The 21,189-nt window shown below is 39.2% G+C and overlaps 1 protein-coding gene across 1 annotated transcript in view; it reads right to left on the bottom strand.

The window, feature by feature from the left end:
• ADGRB3 (adhesion G protein-coupled receptor B3) overlaps nt 1–17,477 on the bottom strand; it is a 690,088-nt gene extending 672,611 nt beyond the window's left edge. The window contains exons 1-3 of the mRNA XM_081094478.1: nt 16,754–17,477; nt 15,178–15,351; nt 13,306–14,077 (exon numbers count right to left, since the gene is read on the bottom strand). Coding sequence (XP_080950604.1) covers nt 13,306–14,062 — 757 coding nt within the window. The 5' untranslated portion in view covers nt 14,063–14,077; nt 15,178–15,351; nt 16,754–17,477. The remainder of the gene's footprint in view (nt 1–13,305; nt 14,078–15,177; nt 15,352–16,753) is intronic.
• Nucleotides 17,478–21,189: the final 3,712 nt, after the last annotated feature.

The following is a 21,189-nucleotide window of genomic DNA, read 5'->3' as shown; positions in this document are numbered from 1 at the left end:
CTAAGATGATCCACAGTATACTGTCCTGAATATATTTATTAAAAGGACTCCAAGTAAATGTTCAAACAAAGAAACGTAAAGTTTAGAGCTTCCATTACAAAAGTACTTTTACCCTTTGTCAATCTTATGAACTCCAGTAAATTTATATTTAGCAAGTATTTAGTCAGTAAGTGCAGTTTAGCACGGAATATATTTCCAAACTATTTTTAAATGTTTACCCTTTCCAATTAAATATGCATATAATAACTAAACATTGACTGCCGAAGTTCATGGATAAGTGATTCGTGTGTGTGTGTGTGTGTGTGTGTGTGTGTGTGTGTGTGTGTGTGTCAGATATAAACATGTGGGCAGTGAACTGACAATTCATTCTATCCGTGATTTTTCCTCAGAACATAAAACTCAGGGTTTGCACATTTGTTTTCACTTCTCAGTTGCTCAGTGGCCTCTGTACCCCTCTTTGAATTCTAGAGAGCATCTCATAATTAATGAGCTTATCATAATCCAAACTTCTTGAGAACAGGGAAATAAAGGAAGCACAGCCCAGCAGAGCAAAACTTGTCATGGTACCACTAACACTGGGAAGAACTTCACTCGCACTAACTCACGGAGACTTGTTTAAGGTTCACAGCAGCCTAGTTTTCCCCTCCTCTCTCTCGCGGGAGGTAAGGATACTTCTCAATGTGACAAAAGCCCACCTACTCAAAGGGGAGGTTAATTATTGCTACATAATTAACCTCACAAGGAAATTGTTAAGATTAATGAAGCAGTGCTTACTAAGTGATTACAAGCTCCCCATGAACTACCACAGAAATATTTGTTTACCAAAAGAAAAACACCTACACATCTACTGATAACAGATTCTGTGTAAATTATTGCAACATTGAATCTGTAGATCAACACATGTAAGTCAGAGCCTGTATGCCTGGAAAAGAAAGGAACAAAAGAGTAAGGGAAGGAAGGAAGAAAGGAGGAGGAAAGGGCAGAGGAGGACAAGTTTATACCTTTCAGCAAGAACTACCATGCCAAAATGAAAATTTTCCACTTAGCTCCGTGACAACCATGGCTCAACAAAAGACCACAAAACCCTGTAGGTAACTTTGAAAATATTGAAAAGTCTAGGAAACTCTTTGAATAAATGTTGAAAGAATGGTTTCTTGTAATATAAATATACAGTTGTGGTAGTCATTTTCATATGAACTACTTTTAATTAGGCTAAATCAATAACATATTAATACATAATACCTAAAATGAGTTATAGAGAGTTGCTTGTAATAAGTTCAAATGCAGATACACCAGGGTACAAGGTGGAATATGCGAGTGAGTTCCTCTCCACAAAGGATCATAAACTGAAATGGCCATCACATCGTTAGAGTCAAATGGAAGAACATATCACCTATGTGCCTTTTTAGCACCTTTTAGCACCATCAATCAACACAACTACTCCCCAATCCTCCCAATTAGACATTACATCACCTAGAATTAGCTAGGCTAGTGACAAAAACAAACCCAACATGCCCAGTGTCTCAAAACAGAAAAAGTTCTTCCTTGCTCATGCTTTGGGACCATCACAGATCGGCAGGAATGTAGGGCAGAGATCTCCCGTAGTCATTCAGGGACTCAGGCTGACAGAGAGTCCCTCTTCTCTATAAGTATGGGTCTCTATGCATCCTGCATTCCTCCATCAGCAACCCTAACAGTCCCATCTCTGGTCTAAACACAGCATGGCTTCATTACACTAAGGTCTCTGCAAAGCAAAGGCAGAGGCACCAATACCTAGCAGGAGATAGCAAATGTCTACCAGACTGGATGAGACATGACAGAAAAGTGACAGAGAATGCGTCTAGGACACTGCCCGGAAGCATCAAAGATGCCTGAGCAGCATGATGGTATACCTGAGGGCTTGCATAAAGGGTGGGTGTTAGGCCCTGGCACTTACTGTGTTGGACTGGGAGGAGGAGTTTATGGAGAAAAATTGAGCGTAGACATATGCGGACCATAGGATCCTAGACGAATTGTGAATTGTGTTCTAAGTAAAATGCAGTAAAAACAATACAATAGTTCTTATACATTCTCGGTGATCATAACATTGAAAATATTCTTTTCTCAGTTGAAGAAAGTTGCTAATATTAATGTATCATATGTGGCTTCACGGGAGGTTCTAGGATTTATAGTTCTGCAGTGTTTTTCAAGCAGAGTTGCCTCTGGGATGAACACAGAAGAAAGGAGACTGATTAAGTGGAGCCCTGGGGCTCGCACCCACTACAACCAAAGCAGCTCTATTTTCTAAAATTTCTTCTGTATATATATTTTAATTTTTTAAAATCTTTATTGTTGCAAGTATTACATATGTCCCCTTTTTTCCTCCACTGACCCCTTCTTAGCCCTTCCTTGCCCCCTGTCCCAGGCCATCACCATTCTAGTGTCTGTATCCACGGGCCGTGCATATATGCATACAAGTTCTTTGGTTGATCACTTCCCACCCACCTACCCACCCCACCTTCCCTCTGAGATTGGACAGTTTTTTACATATTAGCTTTTATTAGAAAAAAAAGCTTCCACTGCTAACTAAGGGGATATAATCGTTGTATGAATTCACATCCTACATGTACTGATTTCTTTCCCCTTAATCAGGTCTTACTACTTAGTAGATTAAGTCCTATTGGGCTTCCAAACTCTCCTTGTTCTATTTCTGTGGTTTCTGTGGTCTCAGGATGCAGAGGCCAGAAGCAAGCAGAAGTAATATTTATTAGGGGTAAAACTCAGTTATGCCCTTCGTAATCAATCGAACACAAAAACATGGTTATCAGAAAATTCCAGGGAAACCACTACACAGGGGGACGCCATACATTGTAAAGAAAACAGATTTGTCACATATGTTCTGTGCTGTGCCAACAGAACAGTGGTGCTCGACAGCATTTACTTCATCATATTTGAAAGTAAAACCCATTGAAGAATAAAGAGGCCATTGTACATGGGTAATTTCTCAGGTACCACTTAAAAAATAGACACTGTTTGCCCTCTACATGCTGACACCAAGGCCAGCCAAAGAGAGCTGACCACAAGCTGACATATCTGTAAAGGAAGCTGACCTCTCTGGGAAGCCAAACAAACAAAAATGTCTCAGTCTACAGTACAGAAGCCGATCTTTGACAGTCTGCCAGATTCATGTGGAAAAATTACATAAACACATTTCTGTCTTCCTAAGGTGCCCTCTTTTCCACATTACAATTATTATGAGTAGCTGATACAAGAACTGTTTCCAAAGGCCTCCAGTACACATTACATATTTGTTGTTATTGCCTATTCAGAACAATTGTGAACTCTGTTTCAACAGAAGTTGAGAAAGAAGGCAATTTAACCTTTTTTTTAAAGAAATTACTTCTTTTTCCTCTTAGGATCCTTCTTTGATGTAAAAGAGAAATAGACTAACACAGAGGAAAAAAAAACTGTAATTTTCTGTATGAAAATGTAAGGTCAAACTTAGCTGCCTCAATTTCTTTTTGAGAATGAAATAAAGAAGGAAAAAATAAAAAGCTTTATGTGTGTATTGTTTTTCTTTGCTTTGAAAGAGACAGTGAAATCAAAATGCAAAATGAAATCAGATTAGCAACTGAAATTTGGTTTTAATTTCATATTTCTATTATCTTGATATAAAATTAGAGCTAAGTCTTAATATATCAGAATTCTTCTATGTTTTATATGGAGGTTTTAATGTAATCTGTGTTTAATTATCAACTCACAAAACTTTCTTTGACTCTCCAGGCCAGTTCAAATGTTCTGGAGTCACATTAACATTGATGTGTATACACACACACACACACACACACACACACACACGAATTGTATATATATTACATCATTTAAAAACAAGCTAAGAAATCAATAAACCAACAGGTAAATATAGAAAAACACTTAAAAACACTAAATTTAATAGAGTTTTGAAGATGCACACATACTGAGTTCAGATTAAGTGTTAAAAAAATACCATTTCAGCTGAGCTTAAATAAATAGCCAACTGATTTTCATTTTCCATATTTCAATTTTTTAATTAATTAATTAATTAATTTATTTATTATCTGTTCACTTGGCATGCTCTATATACTAATCAGCAAGGGGGCTAATTATTATATAAGACCTTTTAGTACTTTAAAGGAAGGATGAAAACTTTAAAATGTTGGTTTTGAACCTTCTGGTAAGTAATCAGAAATCCCCCCACCACCAAAATTATATACTCTTGTGTTAGTCAGGGTCCTAGTAAGAAACTGTCAATGTCTTCAATTAAGGCAGTGGTTCTCAACCTTGGCTGCACATTAGAATCACCTGGGAATCTTTTTAAAATCCTGATTTCTGGGCCTCATCCTCTGGAAATTCTGTTTCTTTGCTATGGGGTGGGGCCACAACATTAGTAACAAAGAAACAGAATTTCTGGAGGATGAGGCCCAGAAATCAGGATTTTAAAAAGATTCCCCAGTGATTCTAATGTGCAGCCAAGGTTGAGAACCACTGAATTAAGGTAATTTGAGAAGAAAGTAAGGCACGGATATGCTCAGAGAAACCAATGAGAGAAAATACAGCTCCTGGGGTTAGAAACATTGGGGATCCATTACTACCCATTGGCCCAAAGGGGTGGGGGAGAATGGCTGCCAGAGCTCAGTCTGCAGATTCATGTAGGAATCCTATATAATAAAAGCATAGTATGCAAATCGTCCCCTCTACTGGGAGTTCATCAGGGAGTTCGACCAGGGGGCGGGGCTGGCTGGGGGAAGGGAGGGAGGCCCCAGCCAGCAGCCAGCAGTCACTAGAGACCCTACCAGTGCACACACTTCATGCAGTGGGCCTCTAGTATTATATAAGCAGATTTTTGTCTTCCTAAGTTGCCCTCTTTGCACATTACAATAATTACGAGTAGCTAAGGACAGAAGCCGTGACTAAATAGAAGGGACCTTGACCTTACTCTTCTCTCATCCTCAAAAGTACTTCTCAATGCACCATGACTAAACAATGTAATGCATGTTGTCTCTCCAAAACATAGACTTCACTAGAAATGCACAATGAAATGAAAATCCAAGATAGATCTTGCTAAATCATCTTAGTAAATCTAGACAGACTCTGAGCTTGAAACCCACTACTCTTTAAATTTAATGAGCTTAGACTCAAAATCAATAGTTTTTTTTTGAGATGTACATCACATTTGTTTAAATAATATATACCAAACAGAACAAAAATCTAAGATTTAATTTGTAGAGATTAGTCTGTATTAAGTAGTATAGCAAAGTATACTCCAATTATTGTCCTGGCTGGACACCACCTAACTTTTTTAAATGATTGGATCTATCAAATATTAGATCTAAATGACTGAGTCTCTTTTACATTACAGAGATGGTATTAAATATAAATTCCGATATGACCTATGTTCCGCTGAAATAATGTTCCCATCATATGTTTGCGGATTGGGATTCCATCAATGAGGTAAGAATTGGACTGATATTAATATAGTCCCTTATAAATCTGGGAATTTGTGATTCAGACTTTAGTGCCACAGAAACAAACAACAACAAACACACACGCACACCCCATAAACCCACAACTCTGAAATTCTTCAGTTTTTCATTTGAACCAATTTGTATTAAAATTGTTAGAGAAAGGAAAACCATGGTCTTTAGGGGATTCTATATAATTGGCACTTTTCAATAGAGCAGCTGCCACAAGTCTCACAGTTATTGCCTAAATAAAACAATATATGCAGCAGAGCTTTGCAAACTGGAAAGCAGTTCCTCGATGTTGGGTTTTATGTATTCTTTAACTTATAAAATATGTATTACAGTGATTTACTTTTTGGGAGTGATATACAGATGGAGCTTCTCTTAAAAAATGTGCTTATTGGAGAATAAATTATTACTGTTTAGATATGCAAGTGTAGAAATTGTTTTTTTGTTTTGTTTTGTTTTGTTTTGTTTTGTTTTATTCAGTCCTCACCTGAGGATATTTTTCCATTGATTTTTAGGGAGAGTAGAAGAGAGAGGGAAAGACAGACAGAAATATTGATGTGAGAGAAGAACATCCATTCCTGCAGGAGCCCAACCATGACCCAGGCTGTGGAGGAGCCTGCAACCGAAGTACGTGTCCTTGACCAGAATTGAATCCAGGACCCTTTGGTCCACAGACCAATGCTCTATCCACTGAGCCAAACTGATTAGGGCTCGAAATTGTGGGGTTTTTTAATTATCAAATTTTACATATTTTCTTAAAAAGGAGGAATACCAGTAAAAATGTCATGAAATAATACTGTAATATACTCACCCAGAGTGAATAATTATATTTATATTCATACTGGGTGAGTGTTCATACTAGGTATTATATTTCTGAGAATAAATATTTCTGTGACATTTACCACCTTATCATATTTATTTCTAGAAAATAATTTCACCAAGTTAGTGTTCTCTGGTTGACTTCATAACTGTTTTAATATTTTTTGTTATGTCTAATTGCTTTTAATTAATATTCTAAATATCGTAATTTGATATATCAGTTTTCCATGCACATATTTTCTGTATTCCAAAATAACTCCCAATACCCAAATAAACTTGTTATTTACAAGATATAATTTGAGAATATAATGTCCAGAATTGGGTTAGCAGGTAAATTATTTCATTTAACATAGTAGAAACCAAAGAATAACCATTTGACCTTTAATAGCATGTTCCAATCATAATGAATATGTGATAGGGGATTGGTTATGAGAAAAATGCACATCGGCAAACATGTCAGATTTCCAAAAGGAATGCCTGTTCACTCAATTAATTTTGAGAGAAACCAATCCATGCTAATGTATTTTACTATGCACTTGTTACTTATCGCATCTTCTGTGCAAACTAGAAATATATTACTTTAGCAGATATGTAGTTAGGTCATTCTCTGCAAGTAAACAAAATTCTAAATGACCGTTGAAAGATCATTGAACATAGAGCATTTGGCATTTTATGAAGTCTTATAGATGTCACTTTGTAATTTTGTTTTTAAAAATATAAGAATCTTCAAATGAGTGCTAACAAAAAAAAATGGTTTACTTCTAACTATCTGAATATGTAAGGCTTTAGGAGACTCTGGGGGCTGGCTCGCTTAGTCAGTAACAACTGATCACAAGTCTGTATGTTTCTTCAAATGCTTTAATATAGAGGAGCATTTAAAGAATAACTCCTTTTCAAAACAGATATCAAAACATGGTATAATTTTGCATAATGCAGCAAAGAGTGAAATACTTGGAAACTTTGATCTAAATGGCTTTGCAGGCTCTCAGCAATGATATCCAAAGGACAGCATCCCAGGCCTAGAGTGACTCACACACCACTAGCTTGATCTATTTGATGTATTAGTCATGCCTCCGTCAACACGAACATACTGAGATGTTGTTTTCTTCATCTAATACAAAATAGACATACATTCAAATGCTTAATGATCCTTTGTTAAATGCCCCTAAATTTTCCTAAACAATTCACTGACAATCTACTTCATTTACTTATTATCAATTCTCTATCTTTTATAGTCAAAAGGCAAAAAAAAAAAAAAAAGGTTTAAAAAACTGAATTGAGAGCCTAATATAACTTGGACTAAGTGTTTTACATGTGCAATCTCATTTAATGCAATACCCTATTACAGTAGATTGATGATGAGTCAAGCTCAGTCACGCTCAGTCAACTTGTCAAAGATACTACAAGGTGGCTGAGTCACTGTGAGGACCCAAGTATATCATACACCCAAACAGACCTTTCATTTCAATGAAGTGACACATTTATAAAAACTTAATACCTCTCTGATTTTTAGTAGTTAATTGAATTGGGAAAGATTTCCTCAGGGCTTACAGGAAGTAAGATATTCCAAGCCATTAATTTTATTGTCTTTATGATTACATGATGTCATTTCCTGTTCTCTCCTGAACCCTGAGAAATTAAGCATTACTAACCTAGTGTGAGTGGGGAAAAGTAGTACTACAGAATAACACAGTTATGATGTGGCAGAGCAGACTCAAACTCAGCTCTCTCTGGTTAGGATCTTAAAACTCAGCACACGACATTTTGAAAAAAAGTAAGAAAAGTTTATTTTTGAATAAAGATTGATTTCAGATCCAAGGCCCAGATGATTATTAGAGGTAATACATGCCAGACTTATTTAAAGAATACTATATTTTATAAAAGCATTCAATTAATAATAGAATTGGTCTTATTAAGAAATAAATTAAATAAACCAATGCATGAAGCTTGATATGAAATAAAGTAAAATCCCCATCTCAATTTTGGAAGAAACTAGCCTGTAGTACATTTATCTAAGCTATCATAAAGTCCATGGAAACACACATACTGGCACACGTGTGCATGCACAGCCCACACACATACATACATACACCAATTTTCATGTTAATATTTCAATTTAGTGTCTACAAAAAATATGTTGCCATGTAATGGAGTTTTATTTCATTAAATAATATATATATATCAGCTGCTTCCTAAACTGACAAAATTCTGAAATGGCAGAAGTAAAAATTATGGCATTACTTGACCAGGCCTACGATTTTCATATATCTATAGATCATAACCATGAGTGAATAGCAAAAGCGCTGAGCATGACATACAAATACTTTTTTCCTCCTTCTTGGAAAGAATTTATATATGTTTGACTTCAAACTGTGAAAGAGGGGATTTGAGAAATGTCGTATTACTATATAGAAGTAATACCAGAGCCAGAAGAAAGAAATGTATAGAGAAATGAAGACAGACAGAAATTGGCAAATTTTCTTACCACATTTTTTGTAGACAGCATGTATACAAAGTTATATTTGTCATTAATCTCTTAAAATAAATATATATGAAATGAAGACTATTTCTCACTGGCTCCATTCTTTTCATCCATTTTAAATGTTACTAAATAATACTTTGTGAACAAGAGCTGGTATAAATAATACATTAATGGAATTGGAAATGAGACAAATGGCAGCCATCTTCCCCTAAAAATAGAAAGCAAAAGATGGATAGTTTCCCAATATGGTGTATTTTTATTCTTTTAATTGTAATCAATTTATTGTTATTTTTCCTAATGAGATCTTTGCTTTGTTCAACTTAATATTAATTTCAGCCAATATTTACTGAGGCTCTGTTAAGACTGTCCTAGACAATTCGAAGACCCATTCTTTACACTTGAAGAATTCCTGAGTTAGTAGAATGAGATGAAAATATAAATGAAAAATATATTGCAATATGATAAATGCTACCACAAAAGTACAATATGTGCAAAGGGCTAGGGGATCCAGCTAAAGGGCAGGGCACACTGTCAGGAGCAACAGCCTCAGTATAATGTTCCACATTCTGATGAAGAGCGTGGGACCACGAGGAAGAGGCAAAAGTGGCTGACACAGTCATGAGGGCAAAAAGAGAAAAAGTAGAAAAAAGATAGGAACACTGAAACGGATATAGACATATAAATTGCTCTAGATGACAAAGATGTGCCTAATACTGCAAATACATAGGCAAACATGGGCTAGATTTTATGCAGGCACATAGTGAGACTTCCCTTGGGTGGTAGAATGTCAAGGATTCGCAGAAGCAGAGTGGAAAAACAAATGAGTGTGTGTGTTCAGATTTCCTGGAATCTATACAGGGATCCCATTTCCATTCACATAAGTAGCACCATTGATGTAAGTAGAAAACAAAGGTTCCATTAAGGCTTATTATGTGCTTTAAATACCCTGGCGCAGAATTTTTCTGCCAAAACTGTTTTAATTACTTATTTTAAGGAAAGTAGTAAGAAGTAAGATCTTATATATCACCTTTTATATTTTAGCGATATAGTCCAGAATCCTCTGGTAAAAGAGTCCTAGGAAACATCGTAAAGACCTTGTGAATAAATACCAATCTATCCCCAAGGTTACATCTGAAAACCAGATAATCAGCATTGAGCTTCCTTCTTTAAAAAGAAAATTATAGACACTACATATACACAGTTTCTTTAAATAACTTCCTGAAATAAGATATCATTGATTTTAAAAAGCTTCGTTTAGCTGATGTACTTGGTTTTCAGAATTTCACTTAAAAATTGGGAATGACAACTAAGTTCCTCTAATCATATGCCACCCTCGACTATCTCAAATGCGATCTTAAAAAAAGAAGCTATTTAAATGCACTAAAATGTAACATTTAATGAAGCATCAGTCCAATAACGGCCTCTTATAACATATTACAGACAAAATTTGTGATTGTTGGTGTTGTCACTATAAACAGTGATAGTTTTTTTCTTGTTTTCTGGCTATGAAATTCTTCAGTACATGAATGTATTATTAACTAGCATTTTAGCAAAAATATTATCTCAAAATTAACATTTCATTTCTGGGAGGCCACAGTTTTCTCAAATACTAAATATGAATTTGTAAATCCAATAGATACATTCAAAATGTTTGGTATACCTTTGCTGTCAACATCAGCATCACACAAAACCATGTGGAATTGGATCTACTGGGTATAAGACTCTTCCTGCAAATTTGTGCCACTTCTATGATGTAATAAATGTGGAAAATATCTCTATCCAAGGCTTTCTGAGTCGGTACATATTCCAGTGAATAAAATGGGAGTTGTAAACTGTGGAAAATAATCTTGTACTTATTCCCGTGATATCATACAGGACATTTTGTTTACTTTTCCATATAAAATAGAAAACATAAAGTAATAAAAGAATTTCAAACCTCATTTTAAAACTTAGGTTTACATGTTATCATGTAAAGACATTTTGCAATAATATTAGATATGAGTAGCACAACTAAATGTAATTATTAACATCAAGCCATGTGAATATCATTGTGATAGTTTATTTGAAATATTATTCAATAATTATTTCATAAGATTTTATATATCATTTATATCAAACACTAAATTTTAATTTTTTAAGATGTAAAATACTTTGCCTAAATTCGACTAAATTAAGAATTTGCAGATTTTCACATGTCTTTCCTACAATGCGGTATAGCCAAAAAGATCTTCTTTGAATGAGATAAGGAGTGCTGTATACATTTTATAAGAATTACTTACAAATGCATCAGCTACAATTATGTCTCAGGAATTACATATCCTTACCTTTCTGACTCAAAATACCTAAACAATTAAAGAGCACAAATTTAGAATAGAGCCTGTGCAATTTTACTGATCTAGCATATGTTCTTCCCCTTTTAAATGAACTTTTCCTACTTCTATTCTATAACATGTTAACAATTTTAATAGAATCACTTGTGTGTCTACTCCTCTCTCATTTTGCCAGCTAATTAGCCAAAAGTTATATACATTCTCCCACATGATTTATACATCTAAGGTCTAAAATCACTGTCTTAGTCATTTACAAAACAAATGTCTGCCCTATCCAACTTCTATAAATCCCAGCACTCTCTTAACCCAGATCTCATGATCATGTCCAGCAAAAACATTGAGAATCATGCTTCATGCGCACACCACAACGTTGCTCAAGTCACTTGCTACCATCCGCCAAAAAAAAAAAAGGGGCTGGGAAACTGGATTCACTTTCTACTGCCATCAGCTGTAAGTCTGATGGTAGAATTTCACTCATTGGAGAAACAAGTTTGCTAAATTTCGTTCAAGCACTAATAGAACAAATAAATAAAAACTAGTTTCTGGGGTTAATTGTCTTATTAGCCAGCCTGTAACATCGCATTTTCTGTGTGTACTGTAGCTTCTTATTCTAGGGGACACTAATTAGTTTTAAATGGTGTTAAATACCATCCCTGCAGTTGCAAGTGCTTCTTGGGGATTTTTACTGGAGAAAAGAACTCCTGTAATTTAAAACCACTTTGTTTTCCTCAGTCACAGCTGTTAGCGAAACACTGACCTGTAGAAATCGTAAAGGCTTTTCACCCCTCTCCCATTGCCATTAGTCTGCCTGTATCTCCTAACATCTTTTCCCCCTTGTACCACGGCTCTCCCGGAATTCCCATCCCCCAAACTGCTTTCCGCAGAGAAAACGCAGTTAGCTAGTTAAACCCTTCTCTTTCCCTCTCCCCTTACAACGCCTTGGCTACCCTTAAATAAAATTCTCCAACAACGTGTCAATTTTATATTGGCCACAAAGACAACTTCTGTTGGGGGAGGGTAAGGAAAGAGGCACTGGAGCTTGGCTGTCCCTTGCCACAGACAGGGATCTTTGTGGCGATCAGAAAACATTCCCTGCATAAGCAATCAACACACTCCCTCTTTGCAGGGCTGGGGAGCGAGAACGAATCTATATCAGCAGTGTCCCCGAACAAATGGAACGCACCCATTAACCATCCAAACAGGAAACTAATTCTCTCAAAATATGTCGCTGTCTTGCAGTATTAAACATAATCCCCCATATCAAATCCTCTGGCACCTCCCCCACCGGGACTGGGTGAAAGCTATAAATCACTCCTGTACTTTCTTCCTCCTCCTCCGCATTTCCGTTGCACTGTTTCTCCATCAGCTCATCTCGGAGGAGCTCCCTCTCTCCTCTTTTGTATCAACAGGGGACCAAGAAGAGCAAAAATCACGAGTCAGGGATAGCTTGTCTTAGAGGAAGGGTCTGCCTGCGTTTCCATTCCGCCCTTCTCCCCCGCCCGCACGCGGCTTCACAGCCTGGGGACCCCAGAGTTGCCTCTTCCAGCGGGGTTCTCCTGACCCCTAAAAGACCCAGCACAAGCAGGATTTATTGTGCGAAGCATCCGAACATCGAACATCGCGGACCTGTAGGGTTGAGGAGCACCCTTGTCACATGTACCAACCTGTTATTGACTTTGTGTCACCTTTTAGTCCTGAGCCCCATGGCTGGAAAGGGGTCATGGATAAGAAGAGGGCTAGAGAGAGGAGACGAGAGAGGAAGTGAAGGGACTTTTTCAGGGACGAAAGGGACAAGGGCGAACACTGGCTACAAATCCCTTTCACAGGTGTCATGTGTGAGTCTGTGTGTGTAGGTTTCCCCAAGGGGCTGCAGCCTAACCCTGCTCACCAAGCTCCAGCGCAAGCTGTCCACGCGTTTTCCCACCCTTTCTCAGGGATATTCCACCCGCACTTCCTGGGGCATGTGGCTGAGATCTATCCCATCCTCACCGCCCCGTCTCTTAAAATTTTGAAACTGAAGACTAGGCTAAGAGACCTTTATCAGTAAAGATCACATATCAAATGAATCCAGAGATGACAGTGTTAAAGGAGCAACACTTAGGCCCACGTGTTGGAACAGGTTTTCACTCCATCCCCTGACGCCCCTCCCCCTCCCCCCATCTCCCCCTCTCTTCTGGGCACTTACCTTCTTTGGGCGGTCGCTTGGCCTCTCTGGTAAGATTGCAGACCTGGGTGGTTTGCAGCTCTTGGGTCAGGCAGCCCTCGGTCTGCTCATTCAGGGGTAACACCACGTTATTTAATAAAACCAGCGACTGGTCGTCGATCCCCCACTCTCCCAGATGCTGAGGGCAGGTGCATTTTGTATACATGATCCCACATGCTTCCGTTCTCCCATTTTCTGATTTTAAGCAGCTCTCCAACCAAGTGCATAATACATGGCAACCAAACTGGCTTGGGCTCACCTTGTTCAATACCAAAAACTCAAAAAAAGATTTCTGGTCTTCTTCCCCTTTTTTCTGTAATCCTGGGAAGTCAGTTGGAAATACCCGACGAATTTGAATAAAATTTTTATCATATTGTAGAAAAACGAAAGCATTCCTGGAATCGCAGAGTTGCATTATAGATTGATTCTTTCTTAAAAGATCCTTTATTTTTTCATGAGAAAAATGATCAAACTGATAAGCCAGGAGGGAAAAGTTAGAGCAGCTAAGGTCCTTTTTGGAAAATTTCAGGTAAATGCTATATTTGGTTGGATCTGGATTTTCCAGTGTCCAAGTGCAGTTTGTAAAGTTTTTGGGAAACATTTCACTTACAGAATACGATCCATAAATGACACCCTTCACCAAAGTTGAACACCAGAAGTCTTGGGCAGCATTAAATCCAAACATAATCAGGAGATAGGTGGAAAATATATAAATCAGCAGGTTACGAACAGCCTTCATCCTATGTCATTTGGCCTGTAAAAATGGCAATGAAAGTAAAATGCAAGTAGGAGTCTACATGCATTGAAAAAAGAAACTCCTCCAATATTACAGCCAGCTGCTTTCAAGATTTCAGTTAAAAAATAAAAAGAAAAGAAAAACCCTTTTAAAAAGAAGGACAGGTAATTTTTATTTATAAAGCCAGGAAATTATCTGTTGCTGTGTGAACAGCGCCCTCAAGTGGTCATTCACAATAGCCAAAATTTCTACATTCAATTTAAAAATACTTAATAGATTAATAGGAATGCCCTAATTTATCTACCAGGATTTACTCCAAGTGCATTATAATTCTATTGAAAAAAGAGGGAAAACATCACAAATTGACTTTTTTTAATAGTTTATCCTAAATGTCCTTTTAAAAAATATGTTAAGCAACCTATACAACCTTTTCTCTCCCTCAGCCTTCTGCCTGCAGTAAACATCATCATACAAAATCTAATCTGATAATCTGGGAACAGCTGTCATCACATTTCTTTTCTCTTAAATGTTAAAGTAATTATGGTAAATGAGAGCCACAATTTTAAAAGCACAAATGATAATTTGTTGCATAGTCTCCTAAATGTCCCTACATGGCTTTCAGGGGCCACGATGGGAAATGATGAGAAATTCCTGTGCAAAAACATCGGCATTCATGTGGATTAACAGAATTTTAAAAACATCATCTGAGAAAGGGCATAGGTGGCTACATACACAGGGAAGACTTGTTTGACATCACACCATTGAGAACCAGAATTTAAAGCAGTCATTTCAATGTGACATGCCCTCTTGGGATATATAAAGTGGATCACTGTATTAGTATCTGTATCGAAAGGTGATGTCAGTGAGAAAAATCCCAGAAACACACTAATTGAACTGGCTTCAGTCTTTTAATTTGTTTTTTAAATTCAGGCTATTTTATCTATGGTTATCTACTGTAATTTAAGATTTACACATGGAAGATAAGAGACAGAATTTTCTTTCTTACAGACTTCAATTACAGAATTGCTCCCTTTCCAATAACAGCTCCAGAGCTCCTCTTCCTTAAAAAAAAAAAAAAATTGATCTTGCATAATAGAGTAATCCTTGGTTATATTTACCTCTGTAAGTTGTTATCCAAAAATAACTTGGATTTTTTTCAGCTTTAACCTTTAAGAAGTTATTTCTTAGAATAAATGACACTGGTTTTTTTTTGTTGTTTGTTTAGCCTTTGAGCTGAGAAAAGTGATGCCAAGTTAATTTAAAAAGTCTTTAGGCTGCAATCTCTTCCACTTCTGTAAACAGAGACAGACATACAGAGATATAGATAGTTAAAGAGTTTTCATGTCTTTGCCTGGGTTATCCTCTCTGAACCAAAGGATACAACCCTCTTCCTTCCCATTGCATAACACACACTAACACAGGCACACAAAATCCAGTGACCGAAGTCCCTGAAGAAAGATCTGCATTGTCCAGATCATAATTCAAATTCTATGTCTTGATATGGGCATAAACATTCCCAACTTTAAATCTCTATATAGCAGCAGTTTTAAAATAACGTCAGAACTGCTGGGACTATCAAAACAGTGTTCTCTGTTTCAAGCATACAGCTCAATGAATAATGCATTTTCTTCTTGAGAAAATAAAGCCAATGTGCATTTAAAGGTTTAAAAAAATAGGGAAAGTTGTAGGACATTCTGGAAATAATTTCCTCCTTTTTTTGCTGTAGCACTTTGCAGGCAATGCAGGTCTGCGCAGTGTTCTTCAGGATAGAGTGTAGGCGTTGAGAGCCAATGTGACAATAAGTGTCTAAATTAGGAATTCCATCCATGAAAGGGGGCTTCATTTTATAATCGGTAACTCGAAAAGAGGTCGTATTTTTTTTTTTTCCTAATGAAAGCCAGTACTTTTGCTTCCATTTATTTGGCAATGCATGTCTGCAGTGCTGTGCTCATCAAGGATTAGAGTGAGGAAATAGCTCTGATTTCACTTTCAAGCCAGCTCAAGAGAGTCTCCTCATAATGCTCTTTTTTAAAACCATTAAGCCTTGGTTGCGAAGTCTTGTTTGATTCTAGATAATAAAAAAATGAATAACTGTATCCTGCTGCCCCCCCCCCCCAACCCCCGAATGCAGAGCCAGTTCAAACAATTGTATTCCCCTCTTCTAAAAATGAAAGGCTGGCATGGAAGGTGTCTAAGGGCTGGCCACGGAGGTCTCAAGGATGTTGTTTATTTATTTATTTATTCCCTACTGAGAAGCAAACCGGCGTTTAGTTTAGCTATTCTCAAAACTGATTTTCTGGGTGACACTTTAGTTTAGTCGAACATAGACGGCGCCATCACTCCACTGAAATTTTCCCCAGTCCAAGACCCGCTGCTTCCCCTTAACTTCCTTTTTAACCTAAAATTTCTCCTCGTAAAATTACCCCCATCGCACACAACTAACTGTCAGATTTTTCCAGATCTCCCTGTCTCTTCCTTCCCACCCAGCTCATCTCTGGAAAACCAGACTTCCCTAACTTTTCAACTGCGGCGTTTAAGTAAATGCAGACAGTCAGTCGGGTTTGCTCCCAGCCCCTCTATCCGCCAGCAACAGCCTTTCCTTTCCTCGTCCTCCCTCCGCAAACACCCTAGCCCAAAGCTCCTCGGTGGCGACCCCCGGCAGAGGGAAGGTGACCCCGGGACCCCCTTCCTTACCTTCCACTCCGAAAGCTCAGGGAGGCTCTTGCTCTAAGACACCAGCACAGGCACGCGTCCCAGCAACACTGACGGAGAGACTCCCCTTCGGTCCCAATCACCGTTGCCCATTTTCCCCGGCTCAGCTTCAAAAATCAGGATTTATATATATATACATATATTTTAAATGCACACATATGAGAAGCAAAACATGGGGGAGAAAATCAATAAGGGGCCCGGGTGGGGGAGAAAAACGCCTCCAGGACCCTCGAGCCTGACGCCGTATCCAACCGAGGGCCGGGGGCGGAGGGTGGCCCCCCGAAGAGAGACTCTTAAGAAAACAAACAATTTAAAAAAAAAAATGCAAGTGGCTGAAGAGCGAGGATTTGTTTTACCAAATCTACACACTCAACAAATCGATAAGCCAAGAAGCAAAGAGAGCGCTGAGACGAGAAGTGGCCGGCGGCGGCGGCGGCGGCGGCTCAGGCGGGTTTGTTGGGGCGGTGGGTTTATGACAGGAGTATTCGTGGTCGGATCGGAAGGCTGAAGCTTTTGCCTTTTCCTCTTTCCGCTTAGTCCTCCCTCCTCCTCCTCCCCCCGCCCCGCAGGTACTGCTGGACCGACGGCGACTCGGGAGAGGGGGTGGAAAAAAATCCTTGGCTGGTGATGTCGGAAAGCTGTTTGAATGCCCAGCGAGGACGGAGGCGCAATAGTAAAGCTCTGTCTCGCGTGTGCGCGCCGGCGCGCGGCGCTCGCTCTCCCCGGGGCGCGCGCTCAGGGAGGGGGGTGCGCGTCCCCGGGGCACACGCGCGCGCGCGCGCCGGCCTCCCGCGTGCTCGTAGGCGCGCGCGTCCCCGAGCGCCCCGCGCCCGCACGGAGCTGTACGCCCGGCGGCGGGCCAGAGGCTCCAGGCGCGCTGCGCGGCCGCTGCGCCTTCCGGAGTTGCGCCTCCTGAATGCGCGGGCGGGTGTCTGAGAGCGAGAAAGCGAGCGGAGCGGCGGGGAAGGGGAGGAGCGGGGGCAGCGGGGTGGGAGAGGAGGGGGAGCGGCGGGAGGGAGGGGGGGTCTCCGCGGAGCTTCTGCCAGGGCGGCGGTGCGCTTGCACGTCACGGCTACTCAAAACCAAGCACGTCCCGAAAGCGGTGTTTTCTGCGTCTGGGAGGTTTTGGCAACCTCAGTTCCCACCGCTGGGGCTGGCGACGACCCACTGTAAGAGAAACTCAGTGGGAGGCCAGGCAAAGGGGGTGCCGACGACGGGGAGGCGACTCTTGCGTGCTGGGAAGTAAATGCTGGACTTGATCTTTCCGTTTCAGCGCGAACCTGTCGCTGGCGAAGAGCTGTCATTTCAGCACCAGGGTTCCGAGGGGTTCAGAGGACTTGGTCGTCCACAGCGGAGGGGGCACAGCTCAGCGCCGGACCTGCTGTGTGTGTGTCTCCGGGTGGAACAATACTAGTTTTGCTCAGCGAGGCTGCAATTAACATCTTGTTTGTTCTGGCTAGATACAGGCTTTGTCCGGACCGCGGTGCAGCGACAGAGGTTGGGCATCTCGCATTGCTTTCTGCATGGCAATGGGATCGTGGTTGTGGGGTTTAAACTTTTGTTTTCTTAACCTAGCTAATTCTTTTTCAAGTTTCCCTAGTAACAGGTTTGGGGACAGGGGTGGGAAGAAACAAGGGAAGGGGTGGGGGAGAAGCTGCCAGATTCTTGATTTAGCAGGAGAAAGGAGATAAATGCCCATCACTCCCCGCCTTCATTTATTTATTTATTTAGCCTCCTGGACAGTTAGCGAGCTGACACGTATTTGATGATGTAGCTTCAGATACATGCTGCCAAAGGTCATTCACCTACTGGTTATGTATGTCTCCACTCATAAACGCAGTTGGTGGCGTGCAAAACAAGTACTAAATGGCTCCCGTGATATGGTGGGTGGACCATAATGGGTAATTCACATAGTCAAGTGTTGGAGTCTTCCTAAGGGTGAGTGGCTTGAGCGGCAGGTGAAGTTGAATAAAACAATTTTCCATCTTTTCCTCCCCTCACTTTTTCTGCATTTTTCTTTCTCTTGTTGTTACTCTGCTGGGGCGATTAGATAGCCAAGAACATCATTTTAAAATAGGATTATAGTGAAAACAGGAAAGTGTCGATGACCTTTTATTCACACAAGTGGTCAGAAATATTAAAATTGGCCCTTTACTTTTTAATAAATATGAATAGGGTGACCCTCTTCAAGGCTTTCTTTTCTAGGACAAGTATTCAGAATAACACCCCATAAAGGAAACAGTTAATCATTTCCCCATCCAGCAGGCTTTAACCATGTTCCAGGAAAATTCACTGCTGAGAGAGCAGCCTGGGTGGTGTTTTGGTTTTGTGTCGTTTTAGTTCATTACAATATTTTTTTATTCACTTAAAGGAGTGTGAAAGGAAAGTAAGATTTATGTCCAGGCATAATTCAAAACATTGTGTCTTAAGCAAACACATTTTCTTTTAAAAGCCAACATTGTTAAGCACCACAAAAGGGAAACATTTCATTTATTTCAATTCCCACAGAGATTGTAATTATGATACTTGCAAGACATTTTGGTCAGTTCTGTAATTTTGTAAAAAAATTTTCTGTAAAATAAAGACATTTAATGACATGTAAAAAAAATGGAGGAAAGGAGGATATTTTGCATGATTTGTACATAAAAAGGAGAGGAAACTGTGTGAGGTTTAGATATGCTTTTATTTCACATCTAGTGGTTTCTCACATTATCTTTGGACACTGTGATTTTGATGTTTCTTAGAAAAATCTTAAAGTCATGACACAGTGACATAAGAATTACAGCCGAAAGGGACAGTTTAAAACGCCTTAATCCTAAATGGAAAGGATCACTCACTCCCAGGGTCATTTATATTCATGTAGAATACAGGGCTGGGTCGGAGAGAAAGCCACCCTTAATAAAGCGCTTCACCCTTCACACTGTTTCCCATAACCTTCATAAATTGCAGGCTACTGAGCCTGCCTGATGATGATCCTGCTGAGGTATATTTATAGCAGCTGATTTGTGGATGATAAATATGCCAAGCAGAACATGGTCTCCAGTAACCCCAGCCTGGTCTGACTTCCTCAGGGGCTCATAATCAAGAATCACAGTAAGAACCATATATGGAAAATCTGGTCTCTGGACCCTGACCATAGCACAATCCAAAGGCGAAACAAGGGAGAACCACCCTGACTCACGTCTGCACTAGGTTCCACCTGAATGCAACCACTGGCAATATTGACCCAACAGCAAAAAAGAGCAACAATGTACACACTGTAGGCTTTCTGTGTCCTTTCCATTTATCGAGCTTGGTTTGGTTTTTATACTTTAATACATTTTAAAATTACCATTTCAAATTAAAATCATCAACCTTCATTGGCCTCTTCACAAGTCCGTGTGTGTGTGTGTGTGTGTGTGTGTGTGTCTGTTTATATGTCTATGCATAAATACATGCACACATATTTTACATATACACAAAATGTATAGCCTATATAATAAAAGGCTAATATGCAAATTGTCCCCTTGACTGGGAGTTCCACCGTGAACTCCAGCCAGCCAACCACCCACCACCCCTCCCCCAGCCAGCCCCAGCCCCAATCAGCCCCTCACCCCAATAGGGGTGGAGCCAGCCAGACCCCACCTCCCCACCTGTGCATGAATTTGTGCACCAGGCCCCTCTAGTGTGTGTGTGTGTGTGTGTGTATATACAAACAAATATATATATATATATATATATATATATATATATATATATATACACAAACACATATTTAATACATACTCATATATTTCAGTTGTTATACAACATATAATTATTTGGGAAAATGGTTTCAGTGCATTGTTTCATATCTTCAATAAAGTATTCTCACTCCAAAATTGCCAGATTAATTGCATAAACTAATTTTCATTTACATTTCCTGGCCACCTTTCAAAAGGACTATTTAGAAACCAGTGTTCTTCTTGTCTCTTTGATTGGAGGTCCCTCCAAGCGTATGTACCCCTGATGTCTTTCTATATGTCCCAATTTTTCTTATAAACATCAGTCAGATTGGATTGGTGACCTCATTTTCACTTAAATACCTCTTTAAAGATCCTTATCTGCAAAGACAGTCACATTTTGAAGTACTGGCATTTAGAGATTTGATATCTAAATTTAGGGGTGGGGGCAGAATTCAACCCAGAACACACCTCAAACACATATATTTCAAATCTAACCAATTATTTCCCTTTTCACTGCCATCTTTGTTTTCCAAAGTTCCAAAGCTTGTAGTTTTGGTATCAAATATCTTTGTTAATTATCCCCAATCAATTATGCTCAAGGCAAAAAAAATAAAGAAAAATAAAATGTGTTCTTTAAAAGAAAACATGCTGAAAACATTTTAAAACCCTACTTACTTCTCATGGCATATCCAATAAATCCAAACCCTTAATCAT

This window comes from Myotis nattereri (assembly GCF_964212035.1).
Source record: "Myotis nattereri genome assembly, chromosome: 6".
NCBI classification, from domain to species: Eukaryota; Metazoa; Chordata; class Mammalia; order Chiroptera; family Vespertilionidae; genus Myotis; species Myotis nattereri.
Note: the sequence above shows the minus strand (reverse complement) of the source record. Positions and strands in the feature narration are given on the sequence as shown.